This window comes from Scyliorhinus torazame, chromosome 3 (genome assembly GCF_047496885.1).
Source record: "Scyliorhinus torazame isolate Kashiwa2021f chromosome 3, sScyTor2.1, whole genome shotgun sequence".
NCBI lineage: Eukaryota > Metazoa > Chordata > Chondrichthyes > Carcharhiniformes > Scyliorhinidae > Scyliorhinus > Scyliorhinus torazame.
The window spans coordinates 107,255,003-107,270,067 of record NC_092709.1 but is presented as its reverse complement, the minus strand read 5'-3'; the positions used below and the strand labels follow the sequence as shown (position 1 = coordinate 107,270,067).

General features: G+C 47.8%; 1 protein-coding gene across 1 annotated transcript in view; it reads left to right on the top strand.

The window, feature by feature from the left end:
- Positions 1-15,065, top strand: part of ednraa (endothelin receptor type Aa) — a 96,288-nt gene that overhangs the window by 20,971 nt on the left and 60,252 nt on the right. Inside the window, exon 3 of the mRNA XM_072496096.1 lies at positions 11,929-12,127. Coding sequence (XP_072352197.1) covers positions 11,929-12,127 — 199 coding nt within the window. The remainder of the gene's footprint in view (positions 1-11,928; positions 12,128-15,065) is intronic.

The following is a 15,065-nucleotide window of genomic DNA, read 5'->3' as shown; positions in this document are numbered from 1 at the left end:
GGTGAGTCCCTCCTTAGGTGAGGAGAGCAGAATACTCAGCAATTGCTATCTCGAACCACACTTCATTGACTTACCCTTGGAAATTGACTCTAGTCAGCGCCCACTATGTGGACTTGCGGTAGCACTGCTGGTGGACTGAAGGCTTTGTGAGTACATGGCCAAGGCCTTTGAAGAGTATATCAGGTTAAATAGGAAGGACTCTGTCTCTCCCTCCACATTGTGGGAAGCCCTTAAACCAGTTGTAAGGGGGGAGGTAATCTCCTTTAAAGCTCATTTAAATAGGGTGGTGAGGGTGGAGCGACAGCACCTAGTGGATGCACTCCTTGAGATGGATCGCCAAAATTCGTCTGACCCCAATCCGGAGTTGCTTGCGAATAGGAAGAAGCTCGAAACCCAGTTTGATTTACTGTCCATTGGGAAGGTGGTGAGCCAACTCTGTCGTTCAAGTATGAGGAAAAGGCCAGCCGTATTCTAGTTCACCAGTTGAGACGGCTTCTCGAGGGATTATATGAATCAAAACTTGGTTGGCAGTCTGGTTTCCACCCCAAATGAAATCAACCCAGTCTGAGTCCTTTTACAAACACCTCTATAGGTCAGAGCCCCCGGAGGATATGTCGGTCATGTTGCCGTTTTTGGATGGGTTGTCCTTTCCGACGGTGGAGAGAGAGAGGCAGGAGGAGTTGGGCGCTCCGTTGAGCCCGGAGGAAGTTCTGAAGGGCATTAGATCGGTGTAATCGGCCAAGGCCCCTGGTCCTAATGGGTTCCCCATCGAATGTTACAACAGGTTTGCGAGCCAGTTAACATCGTTGATAGTGGACATGGTTAATGATCCCTTGTCGTGAGGGTCATTGCCACCTACGCTCCCCCAGGCTTCCATATCTCTCATTTTAAAAAAAGACAAAAACCCCACAGAGCATTGTTTTTACTGACCCATTTCTCGCCTGAATGTGGACATCAAATTGACAGCTAAGGTGTTGGCGCTATGTTTGGAGTCATATGTTCCGGAGGTGGTAGTGGATGACCAGACAGGTTTCATTAATGGCCAGCAGTTATCGGCGAATGTGCAGCGACTATTGAATGTTGTCCTTTTCCCCCTCTCTGGCTTCTGAACCATAAGTGATTGTGTCTCTGGACGCGGAGGTGTTCAAGAGGGTGGTAAGGGAATACCCCTTCGGGGCCTTGGGGAGGTATGGTTTTGGACAAAAGTTCATTTCATGGATTTGGCTGCTATATACTGCCCCTATGGCCAATATCCACACCAATGCCTTGAGCTCGGGATATTTCTCACTAATTGGAGGTACTAGGCAGGGTTGTCCCTTGTCACCATTCCTGTTTGCCCCAGCGATTGAGCCATTAGCAAAAGCGCTAAGACCCTCGGGTAAATGGAGGTGGATAGAATGGGGGGGGGGGGCACGGGGGGGGAGAGAGAGCATAAGGTGTCCCGATATGCCGATGACCTGCTTCAGTATATTACGGACCCAGTCACCCAGTCTCCTCTATGGATGAAATAATAAAGTTACTCAGGAGCTCTGGCTCCTTTTCGGGATACAAACTGAAGAGTGAATATTTTCCAGTCTACCCCCCAGGGAGGGGAACTGACCTGGGGATATTACCTTTTCGTCATGCCAGAGGTAGGTTTTGGTATCTGGGTGGCCTGCAACTAGCCATAGTTTGAACTACACTACTCTGGTGAGCAGGGTGAGGTCCGACTTGCAAAAGTGGGATAACCTCCCTCTGTCCTTAGCGGGCAGGATCCAGACTATAAAAATGAACATTCTCCCGAGGTTTCTATTTATTTTTCAGTGTCTTCTGATCTTTCTCCCCAAATCCTTTTTTTCTAACATTAATAAGTTTGTGGCCTCTTTTATTTGGGCTGGTAAGTCCCCAAGAGCCCATAGGGCTTTCCTTCAGAGGGACCGGTATTCGGGGGTCCGACATTACCCAATTTACTGGTTTACTATTGGGCGGCCAACATCGAGGTGGTATTGGGATGATTTGGGGAGCCGGGCCCCATGAGAAGACAGATGGAGACAACTTCCTGTAGAGGCTCTGATCTAAGGGCTTTGTCAATGGCCCCACTTTCCTTCCCTCCGATGATGTTCTCCTAGAATCCGGTGGTGGTGTCCACTATTAAAATATGATGGTAATTTCGGCAGCATTACAGATTGGAATCCATGTTATTGCTGGCCCCTACCTGTGGCAACCACATATTTGCTCTGTCAGGCTTATCAGCAACATTTGGGCCATGGGAGAGGAGGGGCCTTGGGATTTTTAGGGATCTTTTTGTGGAGGGACGGATTGCTAGTTTGGGGGTCTTATGAGCAAGGTTGCAACTCCCAGGGACGAACTTGTTCTGTTGCCTCCAGGTGCATGACGTTTGTTTGGAAGGCTTTTCCCACATTCCCCTTGGCTCCTTGTTGAGTAGGATCTTATCATCTGCAGGGGGTGGGGGCAACATTTCCAGCATCTAGCAAATCCTATCAACAGGTGGCTCTACTAGACGAGGTGCAGGCAAAATGGGAGAGAGCACGGGATCCTATTATAGATGAAGACGTGTGGTGTGAGGCCATTTTTAGGGTGAACTCCACATTCTCCTGTGCACGACATAGGGCTCACCTAACTAAAGCTAGGTTGAGCAGTTTCTTTGTGGGGGTAGAAGTTAGGTGTGAGTGGTGAACTTTGGGACCTGCTAATCACACCCATATGTTCTGGTCATTTTCCAGGATGGAAAGCTTTTGGGTCTCCTTCTTTAACACCATGGCAGCGATTTTTAACATTGATCAGGAGCCTTGTCCTTTGGTGACCATTTTCAGGATATCGGACTCGCCGAGGTTGCGGACCAGGGTGAAGGCGGATGTTCTCGCCTTTGCCTCGCTGATAGCCTGGAGGCGAGTTCTGCTGGGGGGGAGATCTGCTGCTCCACCTCGTGCCTCGGCCTGGTTTGGTGACTTAATGGAATTTCTACATCTAGAGAAGGTTAAATACACCATCAGGGGTTCAGTTGAAGAATTCTACCTGGGGTGGCGGCCATTCATTTCCTACTTTAAAGAGCCAATCACCATCAGCTGTTAGGAGGGGAGGGGTCGGGGGAAGGGGGGTTCTTTCCTCGGTGGGTTTTGTAGAATTGATTTGGGTTTTTTCTATTATAATATTGTACTTTCTGTAATGTTCATTTTTACTTATTGTTGTGTATTTTGTATGTTTGTTATAAATGAAAACTCTTTCATAAAAATATTTTATAAAAAAATGTTTTTAGATGAACTCCCTGCTGAATCTTCCATTGGTGCCTAACATGGTGGGTTAGAAAACCTGCCGGCGGCTGGCGTGAAACTAATTTGCGTCCCGCTAATGGAATGCAAATGAAGGCTTGACCAAAATCATCCACCCATTCCCAATTCTCTGCGACACCAGGGGCAAAACACACTGGCGCATCTTGGAATCTGGTATAAAACAATCTGGTTGCTTAATTAATGAGGTTGGGGTCGGAAGATTTGACACGTTTTCCTTCTGGCCTCCACAAAGTTAGTGATTCGAAACAAACCTGTTGGACTTTAACCTGGTGTTGTTAGACTCCTTACTGTGCTCATCCCAGACCAACGCTGGCATCTCCACATCAGGAGATTTAAGAGAAGGATTAAAAAGTCATGAAGAGTCTGCCAGGGGAGATAGGGAAAAACTATTCCCACTCATGAAAAGATAGAGACCTACCAGGCGCTGATTTAAAGTAATTGGCAAAGAAGCAAACGTGATGTGAGAAAAAACTTTTTCACACAGCAAGTGGTAAGGGTCTGGAGTGCACTGCCTGGAAATGTGATAGAGACAGGTTCAATCGAGACATTCAAGATGGAATTAGATGATTATTTTTTTTTAAAGAAACAGCCTGCAGGGTTACGGGGAAAAGACAGGAGAATGGCACGAAGTCATAATGGTCGTTCGGTGAGCTGGTGCTGGTACAATGGGCAAAATGGCTTCTGTCTGCACTGTAACAATTCTGTGATGCTGTAAAAGATTTTAACAATAAAAGTAAGGTAAAATATTCATAATTCTGTTTGAATTATAATCTGGGGCGAAATTCTCCCGAAACGGTGGGATGTCCGCCGACTGGCGCCCAAAACGGCGCCAATCAGACGGGCATCGCGCCGCCCCAAAGGTGCGGAATGCTCCGCATCTTTGGGGCCCGAGCCCCAACATTGAGGGGCTAGGCCGACGCTGGAGGAATTTCCGCCCCGCCAGCTGGCGGAAACGGCCTTTGTTGCCTCGCCAGCTGGCGCGGAAATGCGGCGCATGCGCGGGAGCGTCAGCGGCCGCCGACAGTTTCCCGCGCATGCGCAGTGGAGGGAGTCTCTTCCACCTCCGCCATGGTGGAGACCGTGGCGGAGGCGGAAGGGAAAGAGTGCCCCCACGGCACAGGCCCGCCCGCGGATCGGTGGGCCCCGATCGCGGGCCAGGCCACCGTGGGGGCACCCCCTGGGGCCAGATCGCCCCGCGCCCCCCCCCCAGGACCCCGGAGCCCGCCCGCGCCGCCTTGACCCGCCAGTAAGGTAGGTGATTTAATTTACGCCGGCGGGACAGGCAATTTATCGGCGGGACTTCGGCCCATTCGGGCCGGAGAATCGAACGGGGGGGGGCCCGCCAACCGGCGCGGCGCGATTCCCGCCCCCGCCGAATCTCCGGTGCCGGAGACTTCGGCAACCGGCGGGGGCGGGATTCACGCCAGCCCCCGGCGATTCTCCGACCCGGCGGGGGGTCGGAGAATGATGCCCCTGAAGTCATTCTGACCCCAATCCAATCAAAAAATCACACTTCACAGGACACAGGCATCGGCAGCTTTGCAATTCAGAATCAAACCTACCTCCTGATCCACGCCTCCAGCAGAAATATAGTCGCCTTATTAACGACACTCGCATCCCAGAAATTAATAAAAAAGTCCCACCAACACCTTGAAAAATGGTAATTTTGTGCCTGAAAATCCATTATGATAGGATCAATTTGCTAGAATCTCCTGTAAGGATGCTATTGGAGTATATGTGTTCGCGAATTAAACATTTTTAGCAGGTACCACAATAGGCCTATTTTCAGTTTCTTACAAATGTGGTAGGGTGTTGATTAAAAATGAATGCTGGAAAGTTGCTCTTAGTTACACTCACAGCCCCATGATCTTAAAGTGACCCTTTTCTAAAAGCTCATATCCTCCTCTGTGCTAACTTGGGGATTAGATTGGGCCCCAAGACTGGACTCATCGGTGGACTCAACGTCTTCTGGCCTGGAGACATCTTTTCACCTCCTAATGGATGCCAGATCAACATTTTATAATCCTATGCCCCTGACCACGCCCCTTCTGATGTACACCGTATAGCCAGAGAAACCTCTCCAAGCAAAACTACAAAGAATTTAGGAGCAGAAGCTGAGATTCAACATATTTGTCCTCTGATTGTATTCCTGGGTTTCCACTGCATTAGCACCTGGCTTATGGCAGAATACATAGACAAGCCCAAGGATTTTAAGTACACCTGTAAATTTATATTTATATAAGCCTATTCATGCAATTCCTTGCTTTCAGAGGGAAACTTTCACTCAAAGTGACTGCAATTGGAAATAGGACAATTGTTTAATCACGATTCACACACCCAAATTCCCTGGAGGCTCAATTCTCCATTGGTGCACATGGAAGGGCTGAATAAATGTAAGATAGTCACTAATAAGTACAAGGAGGAATTAAGGAGAAACTTCATTGCTAAAGGAGTGGGGAGAGTATGGAACTTCTTTTCACATATAACGGTTGAAACACATAGGGGCGATTGTCCGGCCGCATTGCGACAGCCGCAAATCCCGTTATTTCGGGAGAATTGTGGGAGAGCCCTGAAATGGGGGCGTAATTTAACCATCATGATGCGCCCAGTGCAGATCAGGGTAAGCCAGGTAAATAGAGGGAAAGGCCAAAATAGGTGCGAATCAGTTTGCAATTTAACCGGCCCAATCCCGAAGACGAGTTCCGGATCTTGTTCAAAAATTAACCCTCATCTGCTTTCATTTCCATCTCATTAACGAGATTGAAGTTGAATGCCGCGGCCTCCTGGGAATTAATCAGCTCCCCAGTTGGAAGTCACACGAGTGCCGTTTAGTGCTCCTTTTCAAACACATGAAGCTGGCGCAATGGTTGCTGAGGGGAAGTGAGGAGGTGATTAGCCATTTCCATTTTCCGGCATGCAGCTGAAGGGCAGTGGAGCAGCTCTACTAATGGTCGTTGGGTTTGGGGGTGACCCCACGGCGGGTTGGGGTTGGGCTTGGTCGATTGGCTGAAGCATTCCAGGTCGGGGTTGCCCCTGGGCCAGGAAGGTGAGGGTCTTTGCATCTGTAAGGCCTTCAACCCATCTGTAAATATTGTGGAGACCCATAACAGTTGGGGGGGGGACGTCTCCAGATCGCCCTGCCCCATCAAATAGAGATCCTACGAGGCAATGGACATGTGGTCAGTGAGAGGGAAGGATCATTTTCTCTGACATGAACTATTCACTTGAGACAGGGCATCTGGGTGAAGGGGCAATGGATCCTCACCTTTATGGCATAGGCCAACCTCGCTGTTGGTGACTTCTCTCTCCCCGGTCAACCCCACGATCTCCAGGGCCCCTTCCTCAGGAGGTGAGGACTCGGATCTCTGGAATGCACTACCCATCTTGGCCCTTCCCCAAGGATATTTTGAGCCGCACGCTAGATGGGTCAGGGGGTCTATCGTGGGTGGCATGTGTGGGCACCGCACCTGGACATGAAGGGACTGTCCTGGTGGGTGCCAGGAGCTCCTGAAGAACAAGCACAAAGATCAGGTGTGAGGAGGGTGCAAGATGTCAGCCAGTGATTTGTGCTCGGTGGGTGGGGGGGGGGGGATGGTTTTGGGAGTTTTAGGGGTGGCAGGCGGAGTTGATGCCAGGAGAGAGGTGGTAACTTGCTCTTTCGAGGAAGCACTTCAGAGAAGAAAACACCCACAGTGCACCTCAGTGGAGGTCATTGGTCTTCCGACATTGGATGGCAGTCCTCCTTACCATGCTGCCCAGACTGACAGCTGCTGCACTGCCTTCCAGGCGGCATTGCTAACCCCCCTCGGGGGGACAGGATGTCCCGTCTCTCATTCACAGTACCAAGAAGCCTGGCAAGGTTGGCATTGACAAATCGAGGAGCAGGTCTGCACGCTGCCATGCTTGTGTATTGACTGAGTGTGAGTGGTGAGGGAGCATTTAAAAGCAACACCATCTTATCAGTAGCAAGCAGCTGGGCGCAGGTCCGTCGAATCAGACGGTAAGACAGCCAGTAATGGTGAGTAGCTCATGGGGGCTCATTTGCCAATAAATAACAGCCATGATCTCGCCAACGCGGTCTTCGTGGAACACCCCGCCAATTGCGCCCAAAATAACACTTAGAAATGTTTCCGTCAAATCACATTCGAGATTTCCCAGAAAGGGTGAGAAACTGATCGCAGTTAATTTCCATTCATTTTAATCTAATTGGTCAGTCGAATGCAATGGCCTCCCGGTATTATCCCAGCCCCCCACCAGCAGGAAGCCACCTGGCTGTGAATCACTACTGGTCCTTAAAACCGGGGGCTAGGACTCCGAGGGCGAGCATGGAGGTGAGTACCCCCCTCTCCACTTCCCCTCAGGGAGCACAAGGGCAGAGCTGCAGCTGGTCAGATGCCGTGTGGGAGTCATTCAAGGGATCTGGTGGTTGTGGGGCTCAGGCAGGGCTGGAAGGGGCCAAGTCGCGAGTCTCCCATGGGTTGGGGGTCGCTTTAGAACATAGAACATAGAACAATACAGCGCAGTACAGGCCCTTCGGCCCACGATGTTGCACCGAAACAAAAGCCATCTAACCTACACTATGCCATTATCATCCATATGTTTATCCAATAAACTTTTAAATGCCCTCAATGTTGGCGAGTTCACTACTGTAGCAGGTAGGGCATTCCACGGCCTCACTACTCTTTGCGTAAAGAACCTACCTCTGACCCCTGTCCTATATCTATTACCCCTCAGTTTAAAGTTATGTCCCCTCGTGCCAGCCATATCCATCCGCGGGAGAAGGCTCTCACTGTCCACCCTATCCAACCCCCTGATCATTTTGTATGCCTCTATTAAGTCTCCTCTTAACCTTCTTCTCTCCAACGAAAACAACCTCAAGTCCATCAGCCTTTCCTCATAAGATTTTCCCTCCATACCAGGCAACATCCTGGTAAATCTCCTCTGCACCCGCTCCAAAGTCGCCACGTCCTTCCTATAATGCGGTGACCAGAACTGTACGCAATACTCCAAATGCGGCCGTACCAGAGTTCTGTACAGCTGCAACATGACCTCCCGACTCCGGAACTCAATCCCTCTACCAATAAAGGCCAACACTCCATAGGCCTTCTTCACAACCCTATCAACCTGGGTGGCAATTTTCAGGGATCTATGTACATGGACACCTAGATCCCTCTGCTCATCCACACTTTCAAGAACTTTACCATTAGCCAAATATTCCGCATTCCTGTTATTCCTTCCAAAGTGAATCACCTCACACTTCTCTACATTGAACTCCATTTGCCACCTCTCAGCCCAGCTCTGCAGCTTATCTATATCCCTCTGTAACCTGCTACATCCTTCCACACTATCGACAACACCACCGACTTTAGAATCGTCTGCAAATTTACTCACCCACCCTTCTGCGCCTTCCTCTAGGTCATTGATAAAAATGACAAACAGCAACGGCCCCAGAACAGATCCTTGTGGTACTCCACTTGTGACTGTACTCCATTCTGAACATTTCCCATCAACCACCACCCTCTGTCTTCTTTCAGCTAGCCAATTTCTGATCCACATCTCTAAATCACACTCAATCCCCAGCCTCCGTATTTTTTGCAATAGCCTACCGTGGGGAACCTTATCAAACGCTTTGCTGAAATCCATATACACCACATCAACTGCTCTACCCTCGTCTACCTGTTCAGTCACCTTCTCAAAGAACTCAATAAGGTTTGTGAGGCATGACCTACCCTTCACAAAGCCATGCTGACTATCCCTGATCATATTATTCCTATCTAGATGATTATAAATCTTGTCTCTTATAATCCCCTCCAAGACTTTACCCACTACAGACGTGAGGCTCACCGGTCTATAGTTGCCAGGGTTGTCTCTGCTCCCCTTTTTGAACAAAGGGACCACATTTGCTATCCTCCAGTCCGCTGCACTATTCCTGTAGCCAATGATGACATAAAAATCAAAGCCAAAGGCCCAGCAATCTCTTCCCTGGCTTCCCAGAGAATCCTAGGATAAATCCCATCAGGTCCCGGGGACTTATCTATTTTCAGCCTGTCCAGAATTGCCAACACCTCTTCCCTACGTACCTCAATGCCATCTATTCTATTAGCCTGGGGCTCAGCATTCTCCTCCACAACATTATCTTTTTCCTGAGTGAATACTGACAAAAAATATTCATTTAGTATCTCGCCTATCTCTTCAGATGCCACACACAACTTCCCATCCCTGTCCTTGACTGGTCCTACTCTTTCCGTCTGTGGAGTCTGTGAAGCCTTGAAGCCTGCTTTCTTTCATGTTGAACACCCCAGAGCAGAGTGAAGCACCGCTGCAGCCTGTCTCCTAAAATCTTCTCAGAGGACAGAGACATTCTGCAGTTTGTTTCTCAGAGAAGTATTTCACTCCTCTTGAAGTTTTCCCTTTGTACTTGCCTGCTTACATTCCATTTCACTCCCCTTGAAGATTCAATAGGCTCTTTAGTTTCAATGTTGCAGTATGCCTGCTTGGATCCCTTTGCACGTAGTTGTTTGCATTGAGTTTCACACCCCATTGATTTTTACAAGCCTCTAAGGTTTCACTTGATATATGCCTGCTTTTATCCCTTTGTACTTGGTGTTTACATTGAATTTTACACCCTGATGATTTTTATGAGCCTCTTGATTGACAGCTGAAGTCTATCTCAAAGGAGGATTTAGTTTTGTTTGTTTTTATAGCATTTCACAGTCCATTAACTCTGAAGTGCTTCCTCCTTTCAGCAGGTATCCTACCTGAGTGCTTTTTATTCACCGTGGGTGTTTTCTTCTCTGAAGTGCTTCCTTGAAAGAGCAAGTGCTCTCAGAACGTTTTTGTTTTTAGACCTCCGATGCTTAAACACCGTTCCTGCACTGGAGGAACGTTTCAAACATAGAAGGAGCTGGCATTGAAGTGCAAGGGTTCCTCATGAGAAGCTTCTCACAGCCACAGTTCTCTGGATAGACATGTTGACCAGGCCAGGGGGAGAATGAGGGGGGAGGGGTGGCAGTCAGAGGCCTTTGTAGCCTCTGGGTGGTCAGGGATGTGGTGTTCTTTGTGATGCTGTTATCAGGATGGATGTCGTAGTGTTCACAAAGACCACAGAACCTAAGTTCATTAACAAAGCAAACATTTATTTGCACGACTTAAATTAAGTTTGACCACTTACTCCTATAGTAAACAGCAATTATAGTAATCTACACTCTACTAACACTAGTTTCTACACTAACTGTACTCTATCCTCTAGATCTCTTCTATGCACTCCACTCCAGCCTTCACTCTCTCTCGCAGAAGTCTGAGTCAGTGCCTTATGTAGTACTACGCCTAGCTCCATCTAGTGGTTAATTGTAACATGACATTAACCCTTTTTGTACTGAACATTTCTATAATGTCACAAGAGACATGGCTATACAGTGGCACTATCAGGTTGCCAGGGGATAGAGGGAAGTGCGGTGCCTGTAAGAGGGTCTTTGGTGAACCCATAATGGGATATTGCTCATTTGGGGGGGGGGGGGGGGGGCTGGTGGCTGATGCCAGTGATTGTGTGGGGGTCTTTGCCAATGATGGGGGGCTGTAAGGTTATTCTGAGATCGGGGCGCCCTTTCTAAACGACTTCCCGATCTCTGAGGATCCGGCCTTGCCGGAGCCTTTGGGCCTCTGTCTCCAAAAAAACATTTTTTTAAATTTAGAATATCCAATTTTTTGTTTTCCAATTGAGGGTCAATTTAGCAATGCCAATGCACCTGCCCTGCATATCGTTTTGGGTTGTGGGGGTGAGACCCACACAGGCACAGGGAGAATGTCCAAACTCCACACGGACAGTGACATGGGGCCAGGATCGAACACGGGTCCTCAGCTAACCCTCCAAAGAAAAACTTCTAAGTATGGTAGGATTGCGACCTGAATTGCGCTGCTCCATCCAGCGGGAATCACACCTCATTTCCCGTCAGCTACCATACTTAGGGGAAAATATTTGGGGATAATTCCACCCATTAGTGCATTTAAGTGGAGACTGGAAATAGTACAGGGGCAGGATTCTCCGTCGGCGGGATGCTCCGTTTTGTCGGCAGCCCAGGGGTTTCCCGACGGTGTGGGGCTGCCCACAATGGGAAGCCCCATTGACCGGCCGGTGGAACGGAGCATCCCGACGACGGGGTGAGGCAGAAATGTGGCATGGCAGGGCAGAGAATCCTGCCCCATGAGAGAGAAAGGAATTGAAGGATAAATTGTTAGGGTTAAATTAAGAAAATAAAGTGGAAGGAGACTCTCGGAAAGCATAAGTACCAACAAAGACCAGTTGGGTCATATGACCTGTTTCTGTACTGTAATCTTTCTATAGTGTAACCATTAACAGGCAAAGTCAGACAATATTTCTGGACAGTAATAGATTTGGAGGTATTGTTAATGATGTAATCAAACTTCACTTCTGATCATATTTGCAACCCTTAAATACATTTAGATATTGTAGCACACTCATATGTGTGTGCATGCTATATATATTGTATGAACATATACAATGTATATGTTGTATATTTGCCACTTAGATGCTTTGTATAGACTGTAGAAGATAAAAGTAAATATAAGGAATCATTTTGCTGAATTAAATCTAACTAAGACTTCTGTTGTTATGAAACAGGTATCGGGCTGTCGTCTCCTGGAGCCGGGTTCAGGGGATCGGAGTCCCACTATTCACAGCCTTAGAGATCATTAGTATCTGGATTCTGTCTATCATCTTGGCTATTCCTGAAGCTATCGCCTTTGATATCGAAAATCTACAGTATGGTGAACAGAATTTTAGTGTATGTCTCGTTCTTCCAAGAACAGAATTTAATAAGGTAAGACTTCTTCTGAAGATTAGTAAATGTATATGCTTTTTCCCAATATATGTAAGGAACATGAGTTATAAATATCAAAATTCACTGGTTTAATTTTCTATTTTAGGCCTTAGTCCATTTCAAATAAGAACAACCTTTTGCATTTAAGGGGCTGGATTTTCCAGTACCCCTTCCCCCTCCCCACGGCATGTTTTCCGGCAGCGGAGGTAGCTCGCCATTGTAGCCGCCAGCGGGATTGTGCAGATCCACCAAGGGCTACGGCATTTTGCATGGCTTGCATCTGCCACCGCCAGCGAACCCACCACGGAGAGGGCCGGAAAATCCCACCCTATTAGTTTACTAGTTTGCTGGTTTAACAAGGAAAAGTGTACGAATGGTATCAGCACTGATACAGATATAGGTAGCTATAAGAGGAAGTAGTCCCACCAACAAGATTCAGGCCATGTGGAATTTTACAGTCGGGCCTAATAGCCTCATAAATTGCCCTTGCACACTTTAACCTAAATTCCCAGTTGAAAATCTCAGGGAATCGATCATTGACTATAATAAAATAAGATTGTTTGGGGTGTAAACTCCTGTGGGCTTCTCGCTGGGGTTTAATTTTAATATTTAAATATAGTCTTCATTTATGTAAATTCTAGCACTCGTGATTTCTTCTTGTCGAACAAGGACGGTGGGTTGGTACTTGCCACCTGGGGTCGGATGAGGAAACATTCCGGTCACAAAGAAGATCCTGAGAGACTGGTTGAGTTGTCATTTCAAAAATCTGTTCAATGCTGCTGTCCCATAATAGTTTTTGATATGATTTTCCCCTAGCACTACTGTGTCCATGAGGGGTGGGGGTTCTGTGTCTGCAGGGGGAGGGGGGGTTCCCATGTCTGTAAGAGGGTACCCTCATGTCCGTGGGGGGATGCGACAGGGCCAAGGCTGCTGCTGGGGCTTATTCAGAGGCCACCCCGCCAGTGTGATGTTCGTGGGACCCGCCTCCAGGGTTTTGTTTTGACCATAAGTCAAAGATATGGCAGGAAAAGCTGGCAGTGCAGCCAGCAGGCTCTACACCGCTTTTCCCACCTGAGTTGACACAGTGGCATTCTAATCATAGCATATTCCAGTAGAAAGGTCCATAGAAAGTCTGTGAGCAAGTATATGTCTAATAAATGATGTGTATTCACCACTGACCTGAAAATTGAGCTGTTTCTCACGTCACTCGGCTCCATAACAATGGAAGTCCTCAATGGGCAGCACGGTAGTGTCATGTGAGAGTACCTTTAAGAAATGGATGTCTATAAATGGGTGTGCATATAAATATCTGTAGTGAGAGTACCTTTAAGAAAGTACCTTTAAAAAATGGGTGTTTACTACTGCAGTGATGTCAGAGAGTGGGTGGAGCTGGGCTGTCTGTCAGCTTTTTACTTTCGTTTTAGGCTGTTTGCTGCAGGGTGTGTTTTAGTTTCGTTTTCAGAGCTGGGTAGCTGTAGTCACAGTCAGAAGGAGTATGAATCTCTCTCTGTAATCTAAAGACTGTAAATCGATCCTGGTGATTTAAAACTAATAACAGTAGTGGCTTTAACCTGATGTGCTTCTGGTAAAAGGTGTTTTAAGTCGTATGGATGTTAAAAGGAAAGCTTAAAGGATTACTTAGTGTTGTAGTCTTTGGGGGTTGTATTTGAATTAATGGTTGCTAAGATGTTCACTGTTTGTTTTAAAAAGGTTAACTTGAGTTCATAGAATAAACATTGTTTTGCTTTAAAAAAACTACTTTTCCATTTCTGCTGTACCACACCTGTAGAGTGGGTCATGTGCTCCCCATACCACAATATAGCAAAGGTTGTGGGTCAGGTGAACTCCATGATATACATTGGGGTTCTCTAAACCCTGGTCCATAACAGTAGCATAGTGGTTAGCACAGTTGTTTCACATCTCCAGGGTCCCAGGTTCGATTCCCGGTTTGGGTCACTGCCTGTGCGGAGTCTGCACGTTCTCCCCGTGTCTGCGTGGGTTTCCTCCGGGTGCTCCGGTTTCCTCCCATAGTCCAAAGATGTGCAGGTTAGGTGGATTGGACTTGCTAAATTACCCTGAGTGTCCAACAAGGTTGGGTGGGGTTATTGGGTTATGGGGATAGGGTGAATGTGTGGGCTTGGGTAGGGTGCTCTTTCCAAGGGCTGGTGCAGATTCGATGGGCTGATTGGCCTCCCGCACTATAAATTCTATGATTCTATGATTGTGCATATTGCGTCCTGTAATCAGGTGGCTGTAGTGTTGACAGCAGCCACCACTACCCTGACAGCGCTGCTGGATACAGAAGAACCGCTGGCCTCCTATTGGCTCGCATCGCTCAATAGGCGGGAATACCACTCCTTGGGTCCTCAAACCCAGGGAAGGCCTGCCGCTGACCTGTCAAGTGCCGGAGTAGCACAAGATACTCCTGGCCATCTCAATAAGCGGTATTGCAGAGCTCACACTGGCTCTCGAAAAATCCCCATCTCATCCACAAGACTCTATACCCTGTGTCCCAGCTAGGAAGATGCCTCAGACTTGAACATTGACACTACTCCAGCTCTCAGGCCACGTACTTCTCAAATCTTCGGCCGATCAAACCTGTTAGGTGTACACTCATTTCAGTTATCCCGACTCTTCACAAATGTATGAGTTATTTCAGCATATTCACTGTGAATATCACTAGAATGTCTTAACAAACACCATTGACTCAAACTGAGGTTATGGGGAGAAGGCAGGCGAATGGGGATGAGAAAATATCAGCCATGATTGAATGGCGGAGCAGACTCGATGGGCCGAGTGGCCTAATTCTGCTCCTATGTCTTATGGTCTTATGGATATGATCGGGTTGGTGGTAAGAAATCTCCAGTCACCACATAACCAGACGTCTCATACTTTGTGTTCTCAAAGGGTCGCCCATTTTATGTTGAAAAGGCCAACA